We start from the raw sequence: 25,986 nt of genomic DNA, 5'->3' as shown, positions 1-25,986 counted from the left end.
ATCCATCTCCTTACTGACCACGCTGAGTTACCAGAATTTGTTGTCTGGACCACCAGAATGTTGAACTCATGGGGCTGAGACATTGAAGGCAGGAAGGAGATCTGGGGATTTACTCCCTCCCATTTCTCCTGCATTGGATGCTGCACATAAAGTCCGTTCAAAACACAGTGCCGGGCCTGGCAATGGGTCAAGCAGCTGGATCATCTTCAATAATTCTGCCCTTTTCTCACCTGGCATTTCTTCAGGCCTAACAAGACTTCTCCTCTAGGAGCATACCTCGCCCAGCTGTGGGTTCAAGTGATCCTGTATTAACCAGGGTGGCTTGTGGTGCATCTGGCCTTTGAACACTGAACCTATATTATGATGGCAAAACCTTTGGAGTCTTGCCTTCTAAAAGTAATATTTTTTTCTTTATGAATTCTAATTGCCAATTTATTGACAAACCCATACCTTGGGGCTGTGTGTTTCTTACATAGGTTTCAAGAAGTTTAGTTCCTTTCTCAGTTGGAGTGAGTCTTGACTTGCAGCATGTTCAATGGCTCTGTGTTAGTAACTACAAGTCTGGGGACTGTCAGCATCTCCTGATATTTCAGGCCTGGCTGGTAAGACAGGTACCCTTAACTGAAAAAGGACAAAAAGGCCTCCCTTCCTCTCACACATTCCTTAGTAATGTACTTGATTCAGTTGTCTATCAGTCCAGGCTTCAAGCTGACAACATACAGCAGCACAAAGATCAGTGCAATATGCAGCTGAGGCACGTAAAATTAGCCAACGGTAAATTACTTTCTCTTCTGGAGCACCTGGACTTTGCATACTGTGTCAAAAAGCATGAGCCAGTGTGGTGATTCTTCCTGGTGGTTGGTTGTGTTAATTGTCCACTATTTCATCTGTCTCTTCAAGGAAATAAAAAGAGACCTGCAGGTTTGAGATCTTTTCCTGAGAGATTTTCATAGGAGAGGATTGAATGAGTATTGTACTCTAATCTGAAAGTAGAGTCCAATGCACAGGGGAGGCATTGGTTCTGGTGTGCACATTTATAAAGGATGATGCACCAAACAGTCATTAGATGCCCAGAAGTCTTCTAAGCTGGACTGGGCTGTTACATTTCCAGATTTTTCCCAGTTCTGATTTGGGCCTGGAAATTCAGTAGTAATCAGGTCCTCTTTGGGTCCGATAAAGAGTCATTCATGTATATTATTAACCCTAGTAAAGGCAATCCCCCAGAATGATGCAACTTGTGGACATCATCATCCTAAGGTATCTACCACTGAACACCTAACTTACACTTAGATATATAATCAGAGAAACAATGGCATTGTCTGTCTCATTTCCAGGAAGTGAGCGCATGAGCCTTCCACAATGCTGGTGTTCTTACTGGACCTTGGAATCTGATGGTGTTTGAACTGGTGGAAAGATCTTTTGCCCCAAATGCCTGCAGTTGCTACTGTACTGCATTCTCAGTTTTTTTCTGTTGTTCAGGGGGCAGTGAGAGTTGTCTCTAATGTAGCGTGTCAAAAGCAGTGTGTCATGCAGTTTTCTACAGCCCCTAGTCTAGTTAGAGTCGTTTCTTTCCAGAATATCAACATACTTCACTGACTTCTTTCTGCACAAATGTGATCAGTCACCCATTTCAATGCAAATGTTCTCTAGTGTTTTCACTGACAGAGGGATAGGCCAAAGCTGTATGTAGCCTTCCAGAGTAGAAAGATATCTTCTCCTTACCATGTATGATCATGTTATGGCACTTTGTATTCTTAGTCTGCTGTTAACCATAACATGTGCCCCACAAAGCCTAAAATGTCTGCTTCTCTGGGCAGGTTTTCCTTTACAGGTTTTTTTGTATTGGAGAACTATCCATGATCCCACCTGGAGCTCATCTGACTTGGCTATAATGATGAACAACCTGCAGGAGCTGGAGGTTGGGAGCTGAAGGTTTCACAAGATTGATCAGGCAAGCCCCAGGCCAGCACAATGCTACATGAATGTACAGATAAAGAGGTTCTAGATTAAGCCTTTGTGTAATTACAACACAGCTAACTCTGGCTTGGCTGCTTCTCCACAGGAATGGTGGATTTTTAAGTAGACGTCAGTTCAGTGCAATGCTGGAGAAGGAGCATCACCTTTATTACACTGGTTCTGGAGATTATTACAGAATAAGGAGGTTACTTTCTCGACGTTGCTCATTTTGGGTCTCCAGGATGTACTTGCCACCAGCCAGGGGGCAGTCTGGTTGTTACAGTAAGCGCCTTGCGGCAATACAATTGTCTTATACCTGCAATGCATCGTTCACACCATGGCACAAGTTTGAAAAGCACTTAGCACATTGTCAGTGCTTCTGGAAATAAGTATTGATAATATAAATAAATGATATTTCTTAGAGCACGTCAGAAATAAAACAGTTCAAGCTGGAAGTGCAGGGGCCTGTCTGAATTGGGTTATTGCACTTTGTTGTGTCTTATTGTTTTCCATTGTAACTGCAAAGTTGCCAGAGTGTATCTTATCCCAAACCTTGAAGTGTAGGAAAGGAATTGGCAGCCATTGCATCAGCCAGCTGGCACAGAGATGTCAGGTTAGTATGAGGATCAGAACGCCACTAGACTTAAGGGCCAAGATTGAGTGTATCCACTGGCAATTTGCAGAATACTTTCGTGTCAGTTGCCTGCAACCTTGTATGTCACTGAGTGGCATGACAGCCTGCCAGAGTCTCACTGTGTATCTGGTGAGACGACAGCCTTGTAAGGGGGGATAAAGCATTTACATTACAAACCAAAAACCTTCTGAAACAGTGGTACTCTGATTTCACCCTGGAGTGGTTTGAGATGCTTTTGAGACAGGGAAAACATGGTGCCATTAACCAGTTGGTGTAGCCTGTGCCCGTAGGGAAGATCAATTGGGAGGTGTCTAAGAACTGATCTGGGCTTGGGCAAGTGTGATCAGGCATGAAGGTCCATTTATAGCAGCCCAGGATGGTATAGGGAGGGCAGAATTCCCTGCCTGATACAGTCTTGTCAGACATCCAGTATCTAGTTATTTGGCACAGTGAGGGAAGTAGGGATGTCAGGAGGAAACATTCATGGAAATTTACTAATGTTTCTTTGGCAGAAATCCCTTGTGGTTGAGTGAGTTGGTTGGCTTCTTATTTTACCCCTAACCCAATGTCAGGTAGGGAAGAGAGCGTATCATTGATGCAGTGTGAGATCAGAAGTGGGAATGTATTTTAATACCATACACAGATTTCAAACACCTCTTGTTTGGGCCACATTCCTCTATTATGCAAAGGGTCCATTGGAGGATTTCAGGCTGTGGGTCTAGATCTCAAGTGAATGAACACGATGATGCTTCATCATATGGAAGCCATAATTTGACCAAAAAAAGGATAGCGCTAGAAAAGTTGGACCGCCAGGCAACCATTGAAGGTTTGACAAACACTGTACATCATTAATGAAAGCAGCAGCCTAAAGCTTAACCCAATGCACCTGCCTGGAGTTTTTAATTTCTAATCACAGAAATAAATATAGTTGCTGTGGCAACAAATAACTGTACATATTTTTTCCCTTTATGATATTAAATACCGTGATAACTTACGCTCTGGGACTGAGAAAGCCTCAAACAAATTAAAAATTATGCCCTTCCATTACAGCAGATGCACTCAGACCTCTCTTTCTGACAGGAATTCTGTGATCTCTGACACATATCTGAATAAGAGCTTCATTTCCCCCTCCCCAATTAATTCTCTGAGGTTCTCCAGAACACAGAACAATGGACCGAATTCGGCTCTCCTCTACAAAGCAGCAATTCCCACTGAAATCAATGGGAGCTGCAACCATGTGAACAAGTGCAGGATTGGTCTAATGTTATTTCTGTAAGCTCTATCACACTTTCAGATGACCTCCTGTTAACAACTGAACTCAAACCAAAGAGCTAAGAGCAACAAAAACAAAGATATACTATAAATACTCTCTCCCTCTCTGGGCATCTAGCAAATGATGTAAAAACACAACTGGAAAAGTACTCTGAACTGCCTATCAGTAACATGTTATTAAATATATTTGTCTTCTACTACCACAACCATGACATTTTCCATGTTAATTTCACAAATGTGATCTAGAGTTCACTTACTGTTAGATGCTGGAACAGCCATGCCCTCATGATATTTGTGGCTACTTTGGGAAAGATGCCACGCTTTTTATGTCGCTTTTTGTCCTTATCTGGATCATCATCATCACCTGTGCTGGGGGAAGCTACACTGTTGTCCAAGCCGTCACCTGTAAATATAGTGAATCAAATTTTGACTTATACTACCTTTAGATACTTCAGACGAAGCCTGACTTCAGGTATAAATTGAGTATATGAATATTTAAATGTGATATAAAATCTTTTGTGCTATAATTCATGGGGAGGGGGAGAAAATAAACTCTTTCAGCCAAATTCTGATTTATTCTGAACAACTATAAGAATGAGATAGCCGTTTCTCTTATTTGATTAAGCACAGCAACAAAAAAGTAAGTTAAGCATCCTGTTTGCCAAAGTGGAGGAGGGGGAGTCTCTTCATTACATGTTACTTCACAGAAATCTCTCTCTGTTTACAGATCGGCAAATGGTGTTTGACTCAAATTGCAGCTTGCAGTTTACTGATGACGTTACTGTCCTTAACATGTAGCAGTCCAGATGCCACATTCCACTTAAATTAAGCTTGCCGGCAACTCTCTTGCACCATTTGGTCCTCTACCCAAATTCAAAGGGACAGCAGTAAGATTGAGGCCCTATCTATATTAAGACTAGAGTTTTCAAAGGAGCTAGATGCCCAACTCACACTGACTTTCAACGAGACTTGAGCACCTAATCTCCTAAAATGCTGTTAAAAATCACAGCCAAAAGAAATTCATGCTGAGGTAACTACTCTTACATCAATGCGGTATGCAAAACCTACAGGGTGCTGGTGCACCACATCTACATTAGGTGTTTGCACCAACATAATTACACTGATCCAGTGAAAGTTTCCTTAATGTAAAGAGGGCCTTAAATTCATCAAATTAGAAGCTCATCTACAGAAGTATAAAACTGGATAGCAGCGGCTTTTGTCTGTGGTGCAATAGTGGCCTACTGTTCAGAGAAAAATAACGGTTGCAATGCTTGGTCAGTCTGTGCACTATTTTTGTTTAAACCCCAAAACAAAACAGTTTATAAAAAAAAATCCAAAGAGTAATTTATTCTGTTCATCCCCTGCATGTGGATTGAATAGTGTACCATGGCTTCCAAGGGTAGTATTTTTATAATAAGTGCAGAGTTGTGATGCAATTAGTCGTGTTCTCTACATCCCCAGGCAAGAATGATCAAGAAAGTCATCTGAATTGAGCTGAATCAAAAGTTTAACTCTGTTCCGTTAGAAATAAAAAAGGATGGGTTTTGGCCTGTCAAAACTATGATACAATATATAGAGTTTAACTAAAAAAAACTACTAGAAGTTTTATATTTTTAGTATGTTACATTTTCATATATTTTACTACTGATGGTAGTGAATTTGTAACTGTCCTTATGGCTGGCTGTGTGTATTTAATGCAGGACTAGACTTGAATATTCATATTTATAAACAAGGTCCTCATGAAGAGGTCAGATATCTTTGGCTGATAGATTCTTTGAAAGCCCAGTGTGTTTAAAAAAAAAGAAAGAAAAAAAGGCTTTTATATAGAGAAGCAATTCACCATATAAAATAATAATTCATAAAAAAAACACAAGCAAAGGAAACAACTCAAGAGCATTTAAAATTTCCATGGGCTAATCCACTTTCTATCTGTGAGACAAGAGCAAGAGAAAAAATTACATGTTCATTGATTAAAAATGAAAAGCTTCTAACCTAATGACACTGTCTTTCACCACCTCCCTATGATTGTTTTATCCCTATTTTTAAAATATACTTTCTATCCATTTCAAAACCCCTTCAGATTAATTTAGTAGTCAATGCCTAGTGCCTGACTAGAAGAGAATTCATTGATAATTTATGGAAATATGTACTATAATCCAACGGAGATGACTTTTTTCCAGCTTTGTGCATCAATAGATAATCAAGGCCTTAAAGCAGCCTTAGCTTCCCATTACCTCAGGCAAAAGAATTCCTGAAAGCATGCCTTCGGGGCACCTGAATTATATACTCCATTAGGAGAGGAAAAGCTTTCTGCATTCCATGTATAACACTCCCCAGAACCTTTCCTGTTTATTTCTGCTGTATGAAAGCAGAAGCATTAGGAACAGAATTTTTTAAGTGAAGACTTATGTAGATACAATGGAGAAACCTTTCAAGCGAGAGCCAGATTACCTCCTTCAATCCCTGGCAGTGACCTATCCCAAATAAAAGGTTTCTGTTACATCATTAGCTCAAGCCAAAAACAGCCTTGGCTTAATGCACAGTTTGTTCTTCCTACTGTTTTTAGGCAAATACAGCTACTTTACTCCCATCTGGGAGGGAAATTACACTGCTGGGTTGTAATCTAAGACAAGATTTTCATTGGAAGCAAATGCTTTCAATCCAGTATAAATACTGGTGCATGTTCAGAAAAGCCTAAAACAATAAACCCTAGTCCTGTCCAACACACAAGTTAGGAAAGGCGAAAGGGGGAAAGTGGATAATAAAGCAGCAAACTATTCTAAAAGCAAGTACTTTCATATATTTTAATAAATTGCTTAACCTCTTCCACTTTTATAAATTGAAAATTGATCCTGTAAAGACTAAACCTCAGAGGAAAGTCTAAATGGTCAATTGTGTTTTTTAGCATTTCCATTCACTCTGCAATTTGATACAGTCACCTCTCTAAGGTCTCTAGAGAATTTCTTTCCTTTTTTCCTTTTTTTTTTTCCCCCCTTAACATCACTAACCAAACTTGAAGAACCACTAACCAACCACATGGTAGCAGCTATGAACCACATTCGTAAAATGTCAGCAGTGACTTCATTCCTGAAGTTGACTTCTCCCGCCACCAAATGAAGGCAAACTGAAAAGGTGGAAATAATCATAAAAATGATGCTAGTCCATAAACAAGCTTACAGCCTCATTAGTATAGCAGTAGGCTCCACTGGATGATTTATGCTCGTTTTGCTGATGCCATGAGGAAATGCCATAGGGCAACTTTAGCCAACTGCTAATGGTTTCTGACAGCTTCTTAGCAACTAGTGCAAGCAACATTGTGGCGTTTGCTAGTGACAGAAACTGAAAATGTCATATTATCTGCCCATGTGTCACGAAGCCCGTGTGGCAATTAACTAGTAGGCCAGTGTCTGAGGGGCCAGAAGCTCTGAAAAATGGCCTTTGGCTATTCAGGGGAAGAGTATGCACACGGCTTGCATTCGTGTTGCACATATGCAACATTCTAATGCAGAAATCTGGTTCACACTACCTCTGCCTCAGTCACTGATGAGTTTGGTCCACTCAAATCCTTTGTCTGCACATAAACTCCCAGTTGCTTTCTCTTTGGGCACTGCATGACATTATCAGAGGAATTTAAAGTAATCTGTCTTGATATGACTGTTTGAACTGGCACTTTAATTGGCAATACCTGATTCTCTATTTTTGAGCACTGAATCCAAAGGTGCTAGCTGTTTTTCTGCTCTCTCACAAATTAGTCTAAAAGGATTTAAGATCACTGAAGCAGACTCATTGCCTGTCAAATTGCTAGGAGCAAAGGAACTCTGCACAGCAACTAGACACTATTTAAAAAACACCGAGCCTATAACAAGCATAAGGAGAGTCTTGGCTCCACATTTCAAGTTTCCAAGCTATCAAAACCATGCACTATATGTCAAACTGTCAAACCTTTCAGCATGGCCATTTGCCCTTTCAAATAATATTTAAGAATTGTTTTTACAAAATTTTATAGGCCATGGTCTAGTGAAAGAGGCCAACCAACAAAGAAAGGAATTTGTTCTACAATTCGTCCATGGACAATTTCTTGTGAGACCTGGGCCTATCCCCATGGAGTAAGGCAGGTGACCTGTGGCAGCTCCCAGGCTGTCAGAGAGCTCAGATTTCAAACACACTCGACTCAAACGTCCCCGAGTTGCCTATTTAAGCACACCCAGGCATCTAGGCTGTGCTATCTTGTTCCTTTCAAGGAAGGATAAAGCAGCATTTATCGTATTCAGACCATTCAATGGGTCAGACTGGCCATGTCAGCAGGGGTTGCTCTCATTCAGGTCAACCTCCCCCCACGCTCCCCAGACACATTCTCCTTCTACAACTTCCCTTCTTTCCCCTTCCTCTACACCCCAAAATTTGCACACAGAAGCAGCAAAAGGCAACAGGGTTTGTAACAATCCCATAGTATACAATAACTCCTGGTGTTTATGGGTGATCAGTTATAAACATTTGTTGGCAAAATAGGTATTATGTGACTAACTTTACACACATGTGCTTGCATTCATTCATAATAATGACGTGCCGCAGCCACAAAAATAATATGACATCTAAACAGTTTTTCCTAGTTTTACAATGAGCCAAAAAAAGATCTTACTGAAATAGAATATTAAAAGATAGGAAGTGTAACTTTTCATTAAATATATTAGGCCCAGGCCAAACTTTCAAATATGGGAGCCTAAAGTTAAGCGCCTAAATCAATATTTAGGCATCTAAATAAGAATGGCCCAAATCTGCAGACTTACTGAATACCCCTGGCTCCAATTCATTTCAATAGGAGCTGCAGGTGCTCAGCATGTTAAAAAAATCAGGAGAACTTCTCATTAAGTGTCTAAGATCCACATCCCACAAACATTTACACGTGAATGACTTCATGCATCAGAATAGTCCTACTGAGTTCAATGGAGCAACTCACAAGTGTAAAGTTAAGCCTGTGAATATGTCTTTGCATGATGGATCTAATTTAGAGTTTTGGAACTTAACTTCAAGCACCTATGTTGGGAAATTTTGGCCATAATTTATACTTCTTACAAATTCATATGCTTACATACACACATTATATAGCGGGCCAAATCCTGCTTGCATTACTCACGTTAGTGGGTTATTTGCATGAATAAGGCAAGAAGAATTTGGCTCATTATACACAATTTTGTCTAGATACACACTTGACTAGAAAATTAACTCCTTTTCCAATGTATTTTTAAGCTATGAAAACCTCCTCGTTAATTATCTTAAAAGTTAACTATAACTTATAAGGCAAACCAATAAATATACTGCTTCCCCACAAGATATTTTCACAATACACAATCTTATGCAGTAAATTGCTATTTCACGCTAAGTAACAGCATCGTATGATCAATTGTGCTTTAAAAATATTATTTAATATATATCATATAATAATAATATATAATATATATAATAATAATAATAATAATAATATATAAAATATTATTTAATATTCTTTCCATTATGAGAACATTTATTCTTCTTAAAAGACTACATTTCAACCCTTCCTCAAGAGCTGAACATTTTAAAGAGGTGTTATTTGGGGGGATTATACTGGTTAAATTAGATTAAAATTGCTGAGGAAAAAAAACAGCTTTGCTACAAGTCTGAAAAATTAGACAACGCTGGAACTTGCACAACCAAACTGCAGGATGGAGACCACATTCCAGGGTCCAGCTTTTACAACCCACTGTTAGATAAGAATCTAAATCCACCACTTGAAGGCATTCACTGAAGAAATGTGAAAGAAATGTACCCAATAGCACTGGAAAATACCCACAGCAACTTTTAAGTGCACCCTGAACTGGAAGACACCATTAACATGGGACTATGCCAATGACCTTTAAAATAAGACCACCTCCGTAAATTTAATTTTTTATTTCTTCACATCTTGATGGCTGTTTCTATCTCTTGGAGCAATTTTAGGTTGCACATTTTTGTGCTTAATAATCTAATACAATAAAAATATCTGCTCTGGCCAGAGACAGTATTAGATTTTGTACGCTGTTCTCAATTCCAGTGAAACAATAAACACACAGCTTCACTTCATAGTCCTGTAGGTAATGCTGTCCTTTTTTTTTTTTAAAACGCAATAAAAAGTCAAATTAAAAAGGAGCATTCAAGTATGAGTTCCCCTTCATTTCTGACTATTTTTATTCTACGATACTTCAAATTCTCTAAGCATAATATTTATCTTTTAACCCTTTATTTACCACTCTGTTGGTCTCTTCCTCCTGTATCGCAAACAAGAGCATAATCCTTTTGGTAACCTTTCCTGGTCTTAGGTATATTAGGATATTTTTCCATTGACAAAACTGATGTCCACATCATCAAAACAAGTTCATAGTAAAAGGCATTCTGGGAAGTTTAGTAGACGTTAAAATGATGTTCTTGTATTGGATTGCACTGGAAAGACTTGTTTATTAATGAACAATTTAAGCCAGTATAATGTTCCAGAGAGATTTTAAAATGCATCAAGACAACTTTCCTCAAACTTACATAGAAAGAGTTAATTACAAGCACCTTCCATGATATTTGCCCTATTCACTCAGATGCCCCTTACTGAAATATGTAAGATGTATATGTACGCTAGCCACCAATTGGCTGCCGTCACACAGCATGAAAGGGCCCAATCATGCTAAACACTGAGATCTTCCTGTAAGGTGGATAGCATCTTCAACATGGCTTCCACTGAACTCAACGAGAGCCCAAGACTCTCAGCACTGAGAAGGAGCAGGCCCAAAGATGCTGTAGGTCTAGAGGGAGACAGAAGAAATCACTCCATCAGACCCTTACTGTTACTGAACTTACATCGACTGGAGCTGGGGAATCTAGAATATACCAACCACCCATTCCAATTTGACCCAGGAAAGTAGTGACCAAAAGTCATTTGTAAATGACAGTTTTTCAGAGGCCTCTGAGAAATGGGTTGATGGTCTAATTCCAGTGGACGGATGATCCCCTTAAACTGGCACTAAGCAGGGAAGCTCCCACTCCAGAATAAGACTGAGACACGTTGGCATGATGCTTGCACAGCCATCATCCATGCTGGGCCCATTCTGTGCCTAAACAAGAGGTTTCACGAGACAGACCTGTCAATCTGGCAACTTTCACAACACCACATTAATGTTTTTTTTTAAAAAAACAACATTCACCCATTGTGATAATCTCTCAACTTGCCAACACCCGAACAAGGGACTAGAATTGGGAACAGGAAAGACAAGAAACACAGTAGCATAGAAAGGTTAGAGTGGCTGTGGGATATCTTTATTGTAAATAACATTTCCTGTTATTTCAATTTCAAGAATAGACATTTCAGATATAAGTGCATGATCCATTGCCTACTGAAATCAATAGGAAAAAGTACATTCACTACAACGGCCTTTGGATCCAGCCCCAGAAGACTTACAACAATGATGTAGGTTTGTTGGGGACCGGGGTGAATTTAGAACATCCTTTGCAATGATGGACAAATTAATTAAGGGACAGGCTTGTTAACATATTTAACAAAAAGAGTTAATGAGGAACAAAAAGGTTGAAAATGAGCATTAGCAATGCACAAATAACAGGGTAGTTGGGTTTGCGGGCATTTCTTAAAGAGATGCATTACATTTTTCATGCAAGGATTCAGAATGACACAAACAGTAGGGGGTTGCCAGTAACAGATAGTATCCATATTTACAAGTCCCTAAAGGAAACAGTTGCAAAAATATCCTACACAAATATTCGTACATGGAGTAACCTGGACAGGTATAAATCACACTCTGGCATTTGACAAATTTTCAAAGTTTTTTCTTCTTGAATCATTGTACTTTGTTCTTTAGAGACAGGAGCACCTTTCTCTAGTAACTTGATCCTCCTTTTTTTACTTGAATTCCCCTCAGGCAAACAACCAGCAAATTAGCTGTCTACACAAAGAGTAAAAACAGCATTGATGAATAGGGAAGAAACACAGATTTTACCCATTTTCATCCACTCAGCGGTTTTTGCAGCCAAACACCAAGGCAAAAACCTTCAAAATGTAGCACATCTTAATGGAGTCCAGGAAACTCCAGTATTATGGACAAGATGCAAGGTATTTTTGGAGTTATGTATCTATACTCTCTATTAAATATTAAAAAGAAAGCAATTAATTTAATGGGAAGCCAACAACTTTCTCCTGCCAAAAACAGAAGCTTACTTTGAGCAGCTGCAAGGATAAATACCGCATAGAAAGGAAAGTACCTTGTTAAACAGGAAAAATATGCTGTTTTAATCAAGAAGAGTCAAAAGCTCTTAGAAAAACCTTTTAACTAAAACCTAGCATAAATGCCATGACACTTGTTGAGAAAAGATGGATTCGATATGAAAATGTTACAGACTTTGTTCAGATAGGTACTTTTTTAAATACCCGTTGGCATGCTAGTTGAGGATCTGGCCTTTTTTGTTGTCAAAAGGAAGGAAATGGTCTATCTAGGAGACATAAAAGTATTTTGGTCTGAATTTTGATTTGACTTGTGCTCAGGCAAGGCTACAAAATGGGAGCATGTGAAGTAAAGGAGCACAACTCCAGAATCACACCACCATGACAGTCTGCTGAAATTTACGCAGCTAGTGCCCAAAATGATCCAGAATCTCAGCTGGTGTAAATCAACATGGCTCCACACCAGGTGAGGATCTGGTCCAGTATGTGGAAGGGCCTCTCTAAGCATTGTACACAGCTTGTAGAACACCTGACTTGTGGTTGAACCCAAATGGATGCAGGTGACCCAAAGCAAAGAGAAAAACATCCCAGTTATAGCCAATTGGCCACTTTATTTGTGGGAGCAATTTATCCCAACCAAGTGTTACCATAGGCCACCTTCCCTCAGCAGGGCTACCTTTGTCCTGCACCCGCACCAAGAGAGATAGGAAGCAAATAATTTTGCATTGTTTCCTCCAGTCTGAGAGGGAGATAACCAGAGATGCTCAGGAATTTTCTGTCCAAATGGTTTTTGACAGAAAATGCAGTAAAATTTCAATTTTGCCACAAAATTTTGATTTTCTGTGGGGAAAATAAAAACAAAATATTTCATTTTGGTTTGACAGCAAATCAAAACATTTGGGGTTGATGAACTAAACTAAAATGTTTTGTTTTGGGTCAGATCAGCCTTAATCTGTGTTTGCCTGAGCTGCCACATCTGGTTGAATTGCCACAGTGAACCAGGGAGGTTTAGAGGAGAATAGTGGCGGGAGGCAACTGATCTACAACTCCCATGAGGCACGACAGCTCAGTGAGACACAGATTAATGTCAAACCGAGCCAAAATTCAGGAATGTTGAAAAATTTCATTTCAGTTGGAAATGTCAGAACTTTCTAAGCTTTCTGCTACATGCAATATTTTGGCATTTCAACTTTTTGTCCCTGATTGAGGATGAAAACAAATGTTGAAATATCACATTTTTCCACTAGATGGAAATTCTGGTTCTTTACCAGCTCCAGAAACAACTGCTTTAAGTCAGTGGAGACTAGCAGGTCATCTGGCCCTGCAGTGCAGGTACTCAGGACATCCCCTATTTGTCTCATCAGGGCAACACATGCTGGGGGTCTGCTGTTTGCCAGCCAGAAGGCAGGCACATTGCTGAGCCCACGGTTTTTGCCTGGATGTAAGCTAGCATCTCAATGACATGCAATAATATTTGGCCCCTTTTTTGTTGTTTGTTTGGTTTTTTTCAGAATACAGCATCTTTTTATTTTCCCTCATCCATCAATTAAATTTGATAATGAAAAACAAAACCGAATAAAAGAAAGCAGATGATAACCTTCACTTTTCATGTATTGGTGTTACTGCATATACAACTGGCCCAGACACACTTGTCAGACCACACTGATGATAAAGGGACATTCAAAAAACTCACACAGCTTTTTCTCTTTTGACCATTACAGAGCCTCGGTTCTAGCTCTTGCTTCCGCAAGCCTCTCACCATCTCCTAAATCTTAGACAAAGTTCCTTTTGCCCACAGGTACTGCTGCTTCGTCACGCAGACTATAAACTGAAACACCTACCTCTCAATCTAGTATTTAAGGAAAGATGCCTGCCTTTAAAATTATGGTAAACATTTACAAGAACAAGAAATGAAGCACAAAAGAATTAAATGATAACACTTAGCCTTTGTTTAGTTTTCTTTTAAAAAATTAGCTAACTAATCTTCATCACATCCTTCTCACATAGGTAGCTACTATTCTTATTATAATACCCTCCCCCCCAGTTCGCAGATATGGAAACTGATGAAAAAAATTAAGGGCCTGAGCATACGACCTTACCCAGTTGGACTGTTTGCAAAATAAGGTGCTACTCAACATGAGTAAAGGTGACAGAACTGGGACTTGAGTGACTTGCTTAAGGCTGCAGAGTGAATCAATGTCAAAGGGAGAGTTCGAGGCTTCTGGACTAAAGAGTCAGGAGTACTTATACCTTGTGCTCAGATCCCTTCCAAATAGGACAAAACGCTGAACAGAAACTCTTTTCATTTGTATAAGCCAGGTTACAAAACAAACATTTATAACTGAAACCGTTCTGTTGCTGGTAAATTGCGGTCACGGTGGACCACAAACTTCTCCTGTGACTCCCAGTATCAAAGAAACTTGGGTGTGCTTTAAAGAAAGGATGGTTAGCTCTTGGAAGAAAGATTAATGTTGTATTACTCACCATGTATGTGCACACACAAAACAGTTTACGAAAAGCATAACTTAATCCAAGAGGCGCTCCAAAAGCCCTCTGGCATAGGGATCTCTTGGGGATGTCTGGGGAATGGAAGGGTTTAGATAGATACAATAAACTAAGGTCTTCCTTATGCTGTTCCCCACTCTCTAAATTGCAAAAAATAAAAAAATAGTGTTTTGTGTTCCTAGACAAAGGTCCCACTATAATACATAGAGGGAGGCTACTTGTAGGGAAGGAGGTACAGAAGCCAAAAAGAGATAAATAGATTGACTACAGCAAGCCTGTACCAAATTTCCATCCACATTTCTGTCCAGCACAAAAGGCTGATCAGCAAGTGATTGAAAAGGTTGCAATGAGAAAAACAAACCTTAAATATAGACTGATTTTTTTTGCACAGAGAACCAGTACTTACAATTCTAGTGAAAGCCACCAAGATGTTCGTCTTCCAATAGTAAATATACAGTGAGATGTGAGTGCTAATAGAATATGACTTTACTGTTACACTTTCTAGTGACTTCCACTCTACACCACACATAAGAGGGTGCTTCAAAAAGTGTTGTCTGAAGCACTCCCAAAACCAAAACAAACCAAAAAATTGGGAGCAAGGGAAGAGGTCAAACAACTCCCTGCACGAGGGTAACTCATCCTTATCTTATGTGGAAAGAAGAGGGTGCTAACTTTTCTGCACAACATCCACCACCATTGCTGGGTTCCCTGATTCACAACAAAGCAATATTAATGCTTCCAGTGTCCCTTCTATGGCTTCTGTGGAGCCAAGGAAGCATAATTCCTGTGGGAAATGTCTTCGTAAAGGAGGAAGGGGGGAGCCGCATAGAGGCTTCAAGCAAGATGGCTGCTCCTTTTGCAAATCTGAGGACCCTCTTATGCAAGAGCCCTCTGGATCCATAAGGTTGAGAAGCTTCAGCCTATGTCTGCTTGATGCTCACACCGGAAACTCCTCCCTCTGGAGCAGATACTTCTGAGAAAATGCTGCAAGATGAACCTCATTTACTGCCTCCCAAAATGCTAATGGAGAGAGGTAATCTGGTGCCAGGATGTCAGAATGGATAACAAAACCTTTCACCTCTAGGTTGCCGATTACAGCCAGATGACATTTTTTGGCTGAAATTGTTTTCACTGAAAGATGAAGATTTGGGTAGATCGAAACATTTTACAAATGTGCATCAAATTTGCCAAATTGTTTTGGTGTGAAAAAAACGGGGGGAAAAAAATCTGAAAAAATTGAAACATTTCATTTTGACATTTTTTAAATGAAATTATCTTTTTTTTAAATTTGAGACAACTTTTATATTTGAAATTTACTTCAATTTTATTAAAAAGCCTTTAAAATATTGGAACACTATGCAAAATGTTTCATTTCCGGCTAAGCAAAATGTTTGCTCAATCTGAAAAACTTTTTTAAAAACTTTTTGATTCACCAAAAGATTTGAAAAGCTTTTGTTTTGAGCCAACTTAAAACAAAATTTATTTTTCAATTTTCTGATACAGCCAGAGAACCAAAAAATCAGTTACTTGCACAGTTCTAGTACTGGTTTGAATCCAGCCCACATAATACATTCTAAAAATTTGTACCATCTAATGGCTGTTCAGTGAAATAATAGTAACGGATTAGCACTTATATAGAAATGGATAGGTAATCTTCACCTTATTCCGGGGATCTACATCACATTTAGCACTAAAAGGGACTCCTTGCTTGTCAGTCTCAACAGAGGCTTCAGCATGGTCCTTCATATTGGCAGGACTTAGAAAATTTAATATCTTTTACATCTGCTCCTACTAGCTACCAGGTCCCTTCAACTTCCAATTAAATGCATTCAGTATCTTTTTGGAGTCCTACCAATTAGCATTATAGCTTCTGGTTCTGTGCATTTTATCTTACACTGCAAATAGAGATTGATCTGTAGTTTTCCCCCAAAACTCTGTAATGGGTCTTGGAGGATCCAAAATACGCAATGAGGGTGGGAACAGGGTTAGGCCAATATTAAAAGCTTTGGAAATTTCAGCTAAAATATCATCTGCACAGGGAGATTTTATTCTATGTTTTCTATTTGTATCCCCATTATTTTTTCAACTGTCTCCATCACTAGCTGCCAGTGGTTCTACTAAATTGGCAAACAGAGAGAAGAAAAGAGGGTTTTATTTATATTAGTTTCACCTCGCAGCACCTACCAAGTTCAGGGCTTCTTTCTGCTAGGCACAAAGGTAGGGTGGGAGTATTCTCCTCCCCATTTTACTGATGGGAAATGAGACACACAGCAATTAAGTGTCTTTTGCAAAATCACACAGCAGTGTGTAGCAGAGGTGGGAATTAAACTCAGATTTCCAGAGTCCCAGTCCAGTCAGTGCCTTAACTACAAGAGTGTCCTTCCTTTTCCTGGTGAGTGCATAAGGCTTGCTATGTTCTCTTTCTTTTATATTACTGCTTTTGTAAGAAAGTAGCATGTGTTGTCAGCGGTTTGGTTTGCATTTAATAAAATAAATTAGTAACCAAAGAAGTTAAAGGAATCCTCTATTTTTGGAGGACCAAAAATCATAGCCATTAGCCACAACTTATTTTTGCCAGGCAGAGTTTGGCTTCAAGAGTAGTTTTGCTTTTCACGAGTGGTTGAAGCAATCTCATGCACATAGAAAGAGGCTTTCATCACTAGGGGTGTTGCTCTTCCCCCTTCTCATCTAGGTGACACGAAGGAAAACTTTTCCTATGCCTTCTCCCTCAGGGGAGGGCTGGACTACGGATGGTTCCCTGTGACGATTCCACAGAGGCTTGTTGATTGTCACTTCTGAAGCTTGCTTATTTCACTATGGGCCTGAGAAACTCACACTGACTTCAATGGGCTTTGAATCAGGCCCTACAGCTTCTCTATGGAGGGACCACATAAGGTATACTGGACACTTTGGGGTTTTCTATGTCTTTGCAGTACTATTCCAAAAGCTAAATAGTTAACGTTTTTTAAACTGTCCATGCACATGCATGTGAAAAATGCACATCTCAGTTGTGTGTGCAGTTAACAGGGTAAGAAGCAAATGGTCAGCTATGCATCTAATTGGCCATCCACGTCCACAAATACTGAGTTCATTCAAAGGCAGCAGCTCCATGGGGAAATTAGGAGTGCAACTGCATGCGCACTGGAAAACATCAGTCCCTTACATTTCTAGTATGTCATTCTTCGAATCCCTTCATGGGATCCCTTTTTCCACCATATAAAGTTGAAGCTTCTTGTCACTACCTTCAAAACCCTTGCTACCTATCTACTCTTGCCACCTCCACTGTGTCAACAAAGCCAGTTTCAATTAGTTTTTCTGCTTCACTCACAACCAACTTCATGCCTCCTTTTGTGTCACTTGACAGGCCTATAACATCACTATCCTCTCCCCCCAACAAAACCCTTCATGAGACCCATTTCTGCCAAGTACTGCAGGAGTCAGTCAATTTATACTGTCTAGGTTGAGGGGAACCTGGGGATTATTGGTTATTTATTTACCAAATAAATGATATATTAGGATTGTGTGTTTAATCTCCCTTCTCCCAACCTTCACAGGTTGTTTTCTTAGTTTGTGAGCTATTTGGAGCAGAGACAATATTATTGTGCATGTGAATGATAATGAGTGCGACTTGAACGCAAATAACTCTCCATAACCTTTGATTTGTGTGAGATACGGAAGAAAAGGGATCTGTGATGCTTTGCTGTTCTAATTATAGAGAAGATGGATCCCTTCATAGAAATGGTTGGACATCTCAGAAACTTCAGAGAAAGGAGTAGAAATGAAGAGCATGGGAGGAGGAAGCCGCATCTTCAAAATGAAAAGCATAAAGGAAAGAGGAAAATGGGGAAGTCTTGTTTCAAATGAGTACGTTTACTGCCCCGTCTCCCCCTTGTGTAGAAGGTGTTTGTTTTCTAAATCTAAGAAAAATGTGGTGTGCCTGTTAAATCTGCTCCTAGGCAGCTTTAACTTGAACAACCTGCACTTATTCTGCAGATCTCCATAGGTCTCCCTGACCTTGGCAGTAACAAAGGGATCATATTATCACATGGATGAACTGCTCATGAACAATTTATCCAACATATCAGGCACAAAAAGGCTTTTCTTCAGTATCACACATTCACTTTCCAGCTCTCCTGCCTCCACAACAGAACATATGTATTGGGGTCCAGGAAACCCCACACTCCCCATTAATATCTAGGTGCATATGTGTCCCTTTTATAGTGGGTCAGGTTACTGGCAGAGACCGAAGCTGTTCCATATTCATTTCTATTTATTTTTAGGTGTCACTTCAACCAACGAGAATTACGGAGTGACTTGTAAGGTTTGTGGGTTTTAGCTGCAATACCTGATTTGAGTACTTATGACAACAGCAATTATATTTTTTGCAGGTGGGGAGAATGCAGGTAAGTATTGATTATCCTCATCTTCATCTGTGAAAATACAAAGCCGGATTCTGGTCTCTCTTACAGCTGCATATAAATGAGGAGTAACTCCACTGAAGCCAATGGAACCACACTGGGGTAAAAGAAATTAAAATCAGGCCTACAGCATGTGACTGTTGCATGTGTGACAACCATTTAAGGGTTCATTTGGAAAGGGCAGCTTTAAGAAGCTACTAGACAGAGTATCATGCTCTCAGAATCGGGTCAATACATCTATTTGTTCTGATGATGTAAAGCTTTGCACTCAGAGTTCCACTGACTACGTTAACACCTGAAATCATGCTAAAGGGGCTTTGCTGAGGCCCAGTGCTTTCTCCCTACCACATGCAGTTAACTGGATACTAAAATCAATTATTATTCTAATGCCACATGATTCTTAGTTACTTAAAACAGCAAAATCCTTATCCAGTCTCTAGAGGCATAGACTGGCACCAGTAAAAGGTCCCTTTGCACAACCCGCTGAGGAGGGCAGCCTCTTTCAAGACAAAATATCACGTGAGCATGACATGTATGAAGATCTGGATGATTTTTTGGTGTGTATTCTTAAGAGAAATGCGGTACCTGTAAATCTACATTCAAATCATCCACCCCTGAAATTATTCAAGCTATTAATTATGAACAATATTCATTATGAATGTAGCTTCACATTTGGTTAGCACAGTCAGCCTGGTTTGCTTCTAATAGATTTATTATTTGCTAAACTAACTGGACATATTTTCAGACTAAGGGTTGTTTGTGAACTGTTCACTTCAACCATTTACGACTTGTGTTCAGTAGATGGCCACCTAAGACACGTGCAACTGTCTCAGCACCCAGACTGGGCCACCGAAACCTCTTAAATAGGAAAACAAAGTATCTAATAATACATTCCCAATACACTCAATACATGACTTTACACAAATAACCACTGGTGCCAAAATTGGTGACTCTCTTGGGATTTATAAACAGTTTCATGAGTACCTGGTGATTGTCTGAGTACTCACTGACAACACGATCCCAGGAATCATAGCTAACCACATTCAGCACTTTTATTTGCAAAGTACAATTAGTATATTTTTTAAACTAGTTGACCAGCTCCACCCACAACTCAGAGCTAAATTCCCCAGTGGAATGATAAGGCGGAAACAAGGCTTTTCATCTATAGGTCAGTGGTTCAAATCCATTTTAACGCTATTCAGTGGCCTCAGTGAAATAAGTTTGCCACAGCAACCAAACACATAATGGGTAACCCCGAACTGAATGGGTCTGAAAACAGAAATAGCCTCTCTCCTCAATTGCACTGGAGAAAGGGGATCCACCCTTTACAGTCCCTGTGTGTGTGCATGGTGGGGCTCTTACAAATGGAGGGAGCAGGCAGCGGAAGGGACCAGGAAAACATGCATCATCCTAGCACCAGCCCTGAGTCAGTGCTAGAGTAGATAATACAGCCCAGCCAGGGAAGAGGGTTCTGGAGAGGGAAAGATTTGGGACATCTACAAAGGAGGCCCTGGCTTCCTGTGGATCCCAGGGGATCATGGAATTTGTGGGCCAGACCCTCAGCCTATTCCATGGGCTTGGGGCAAGAGGAACCCTGCCCACTCTGACAAACAACTTGGGAGGAACATCACTGAAATTACCTCATTCAGCTTCCTTCCAGGGGGTTTCCCCTCTAGAGACGTTGCTCAAGATCAGACAGGGCACTGAATGAAAGCTTGCACTGCTGTGTCTGGCATCCTGTGCCCGTTCTATGGCTAGAGAACTGTAGTTTTTAGCAGCAGAAACCTAGTACCATCCTCACATTTTATATTCACAGCTTCACAAAGAGGTACGCCTTGAATTTAATACTTGGAAACTACGCAGTAGGGTCATTCTTCACAATCTGAAGATTTTTTTCCAGACAGAATACAAAGTGAACTCACTCATCTTAACACAGAGAGGATAGGAACTTTATCGGAACTTTAAAAATCTGTGTAGAAGTTACAAAAACTAGAAGAGAGTCCTAGAATGTCTCCACATATCATGCTCTCAGTGTAATAGCAAGTTTGGCGTGTTCCCTATCTGTTCGCTGGGATGCCTACACAGCTGATCACAAAACAAAACAGAAAGTGAGTCTTTCTTTGAGTGCATATTAGTGGGCTGAAATGCAACTGAATATGAACCATGTTTAATTTAGAGTAGAAGTAGCTGTAACTATTGTTTTACATTTAATGAAGGTCTTAAAAAGAGCCAACTGAAAATAATAAAAATATGGCATATGGAAAGAATATATGATAGTATACACAGACAAGAGATTCTGTGTACGGCTAGCGGAACAAAGTGAAGCCATTAATCGTTTGCACATAGACACTCCTCTTAAATGAGCATAGTCAGATTTTTACACCAATCCTACATTACACACACACAGCACCTTTCATCTTGTCGACCCATCCTTTATAAACATTCATTAAAACCTCAGCACTTCTGCAAAGTTCTTTGGTATTATGCTTATTTTAAAGATGACTATTTGGCCATAGTCAATGACAGAAATAAAAAAATAAAAAAAAAATCTACCAGGAGCCACCTCGTTCTTTAGAATCATAAAGTTTTATAATTTTATTATCATTTCTTCATGTTCTTTTTTCCTCTATAAACAACCTCCTTGATAGATATCTGAGTGTGTGTTTAGACAAACTAAATTTAAAAGTACGAAACAGGAAGCTTTTATTTGGAAAGTGGACTTTTAAGTACTCAGTGGCAAACAATGAACTGGAGTGATAAAGATGCAATGGTAATGGTATGGAACAGACCTAACTGGTTTCCTGCCCAAATTGACTTCTGAGCATGTGTGCTACCATGATATGGACCAGCAGTGCTATTTTGCTTTTATTTACTTAAACATATTTGTTCCTGTGAAAACCTCTATAAAAACATATTTTAGGAACAGACAATAGTAGACTTGCCATCTCTTACTGCCAGATCTTTTACTTTACATTTTATCAAATGTTTTCATCAGTGGAATTTAGTCCATTTACTCAACTCTTAAAGTTGCAACCTGTATCGTATTACACTTTCAAACATGGGCACTACCCACATCGTAAAATGTAATCCACCCCATCACCGTTTAAGACTGGTTTGTTACTTGTAAGTAAATTTGCTGTTATCTACTACAGCCTTCTAGAAGTGATACTATACAGATACATGGTTACATAAATATTGTCAACCCTGTATTATTCATGCCATTTGTTAACTTTTAATACTTAAAAAGTTTCCAGATCAACAGAGTTACTTTATCTTTCTTCCTTCTCCACACTTTATCTCCCTCCCTCACCAAACAAGTATCCATGTCAAAACAGGACTCTTCAGTTGGGGGTTTGTTTGACCTAGGTCACTTAAAGGTCAAGCTTTTCACCAGTTGTTAACCCAAAGCTTCCACCTAGTCCTCTAAAGCCTGCAACACAGTCTGTTTCATCTACAAACCCTCTATCCACACTGGACTTCTCTCAGTTTTGCAGGAACTACCAGTCCCTTCACTGTGGAATAGTCTCAGTGACAAATAAATAGGCTAAGCGCTCTTAGATAAAACTGTAGAAGAGGAGTCCCCCAGATATGGAAATGAAATGGATTTTGCCTTTAAAAAAATCTCCAAGCAAAAGAAAAGGCTCATTTAAACAATCAGTTGAGCAGAGACTATCCTTGAACTGAGTTTAAAGAACAGCATTCTTTTAAACAGTGCTAAAGCAACTCAGACTACTTTTTTGTGTCCTTAAAAGAGATCAATTTTTATTCAGATTGATTTTAAGATTTACAAGTGAGAAACAGATAAAATTGGATCTCATTATATATATATATATATATACCAAAACAAATTGTTGGCTCCCAGGAAAATCAATAAAACCAAAATAATTTAGTAGAGTTCATCTACCAGCATTTGAGATTTGTTTTACTTCATGATTTTATACACACTTACTGACCAAAATTTTGCTTAACTCTTTTCCAGTTTTCTCTGACTGAAACAATAAGACTCTCTGCAGAATATCTTGAACTTGAATATTATCACCAGGATGGCATATGGCAAACTAGCAGTAGGCAGTTTATCTTCATCCTCTTTGTAAGCTAAAATTAGCACAATGCTTTTTCAGCGGTATATGCTGTATTACGACCAGTATGATATCCCTAATACAATTCCAATTCCAGCCTTGGCTAGCCTCCAATATTCAAGCAAATTGATTAAAGAATTAATATATTTAATACCAAGTTTATATTTATCAACTTGAGAAGCACTTTTAAATGAATATAGTCATTTCACCTAAACCAACTCCAGCAGTAAACTAAGTTAATGTATTAGCAATAAACACAAATTCAATACATATGATTTGTATATAGTATCCTAATACATACTAAAATGCTTTATTGGGAAAGCCATGTCACAAAGTTCTATTTTATGCTTTTAAAAGATAAGATAAAATTATCTTGTTAAAGAGTTAATACAATATGCAAGTTCTATTAATAATGTTCTTAGTACTATATGCATTGTTACTGGCAATTGTTAAATGTGTACTTTGTTGGGATTAAATTAAGAGGATATACCATGAAAAGTAGATTTACTGTTTAAACAAGAAAACTGCTACCAACTCCTTCAAAGGCTTTTTAGACAAACCATGATAAAAATAGAATAATAGAAAGAGATTCAAATAATGCATCCCTTTAATTGGTATGTGTCAGTGTAATCTTCTCATCAAATACAATCAAAAACTCAAGCAGGATTAACTTTCCAGAAGACATATACTGGCACTTAAAAAAAGTCAGTGGTTTATATTTACTTCTCCCTTCTCCCTTTTCTTCCCACTGTTTGTCATTCAGTCAGCTGTCAGTCAGCTGCACATTTCTTCAGAAATTTGGCTAAACTGTATCAGATTGAAACCCCCATTGCCTTTATGCCTCTCTTCAACCTATTGAATTATGGCCATTCAGTTTGTTTTTAATAGATTAAATCTGTGGTGACAAACAAATGTCAATGTGGATGCTTGATTGGTATCACACAGCTATAAAATCTTAACGCTTAACACAATATCCTTTCCTTTTTTCTAAAGGAAATCTGAAGGCAACTGCAAAGTTAGTGTACACCATAAACATGCTTATTGTACCACCTTATTTATAGCACTGTCAGTACAAGTTTACTAACACTGGGGAAAAAATACATAAGCTATCTTTCTAAGACTTCTGTGGCTCATCTTAAATTACAAGACTAGTTATTAGCTGACAAAACACAGTGACTGTTTTGACTACAACCTGCTATGAAACATATAGTTAAGGACAAATGCTGGGCCTACCTGATTTTTTGGAGTAGAGAGATTTATGTTAAATGGAAAGCAGTATTAATGTGGCTCTGTATTTTTACCTAATCACAGTCTCATGTAGAATCCCTTATACAAGGGATTCTGGACAAGGGCAGATGTCATCAGTGCAGGATTGGAGTGGCTGGGCTAGAGAGCACATGGGAAATATATTGACCATATCTCTGCCCCATATCTCTGTCTCGGAACAACCTTTCTATGGCTCCTGCCATGGAGAACTGGGATAGTATAAACTGCATACATTTTGGGGAGTGCAGCATAAGCACAACATTTCCACCCCACCTGACTGCCTCTTTTCTACCCTACGAAAAAGGCACCAACTGAATTTGTCACTTGTTTTTTAAGAACTAATTTTGAGATGCCAGCTGGGTCAGTCTGATCTTCTACACTGTCTTAAATACAATGTTCTACTTAAATACAACCTAAAAATCTACAAATTGGACCAGCCTTTTCAATACATGCAGTGTTATCACTCTCCCTGGATTTATGGAGGCAATAAGTGTCAAGACTTTGGATACATTTGAGTGACATGGAATTCAGAGTTAACATTAGCTTCCTGAGTCAGCAGCACGTTGCAGGCATTTCTCCTGGGGTGCTGATGGTGGATTTTTTCTGCAGCTCACTCAGACAGCTGAGGATCCTCTACACTACACTCTACTTTTCACAATCCCGTAAGCCTTGTTTCATGACCTGCATGTATTAATAAGACAGAGCTAAGCTGTATCTTCTTCTGAAGCTTATCAACAGTACATAGGTCCTGGACTATTTTTATCTAACACTACATATGCAGGATAACACTAGCCCCTATTCCGGGGGTGAGAATATGGTCAATGCACCAGTTAAAGTCCCACTTGAGTCTTATTTTGAGTTCATAAGTGGTCCATACTAATAGGTCTTGTGCTGGCTCTTTACACAGGGGTGAATTACACCCCCAAAGAATATATAACTTCAGGACACAAAGGGCCATTATTCTACCATACACAAGCAGAGTCATGGAAGGGAAGACTATTGGTGTGAAAGAGATTCTTTCTTGGTCCAGGCAGGAAATGCCACCCTACTATACTGTCTCTTCACCTCCTCTACACTTCCTCATTGTGCTTCTATACCAATTTTTTACCTCCAAACTCTTCCCTCTCCTAAGGCTTCTTTCACAACCACTCAGTTCACAAGAGCTGCAGCAAAGTAAAGGTGACTAATTCCTGATCTCTGAAGTCCTCACTCTCTTGTTACTGTGAGATGAGGAAAGAGAAATCAGGACTCCAACCCTCGTATTCTTCATGACACTAACTACTGGGCCCTCAGGACAGCAATAAATGGTCTCTAATGAAACACAAGTGCGACATTGCAAATACATTCTTCTCCAAGCAAAAGTAACAGGGGCTGCCTTATCTAAAAAAAAAGTTACACTGTGTCAGAAGAGAAGTTCCCAATTCTGTTCATAAATAAAGTCACGCCTATGTATTTCCTCATTTTAATTCTTCCAAAAAAGATGACACTGAAGAAACACGTGTTACATTATCCCTGTTAACAGGCATTATGGTAGGGATTAAGAGAGGCATTTTCTCACAGAAAATTTAATCTTACCCATTGAAAACAATACAATAAGATCCTGGTTGGAAGGGACACACTAGCAAT

The 25,986-nt window shown here is 39.2% G+C and overlaps 1 protein-coding gene across 1 annotated transcript in view; it reads right to left on the bottom strand.

Moving 5' to 3' along the window:
- MEIS1 (Meis homeobox 1) overlaps positions 1-25,986 on the bottom strand; it is a 121,704-nt gene that overhangs the window by 52,339 nt on the left and 43,379 nt on the right. Inside the window, exon 8 of the mRNA XM_067565265.1 lies at positions 4,120-4,265. Coding sequence (XP_067421366.1) covers positions 4,120-4,265 — 146 coding nt within the window. The remainder of the gene's footprint in view (positions 1-4,119; positions 4,266-25,986) is intronic.

This window comes from Emydura macquarii, unplaced genomic scaffold (genome assembly GCF_026122565.2).
Source record: "Emydura macquarii macquarii isolate MOO-44397 ecotype Brisbane River unplaced genomic scaffold, CSIRO-AGI_Emac_v2 contig_2676, whole genome shotgun sequence".
Lineage (NCBI taxonomy): Eukaryota > Metazoa > Chordata > Testudines > Chelidae > Emydura > Emydura macquarii.
This window is presented reverse-complemented; position numbering and strand designations above follow the sequence as displayed.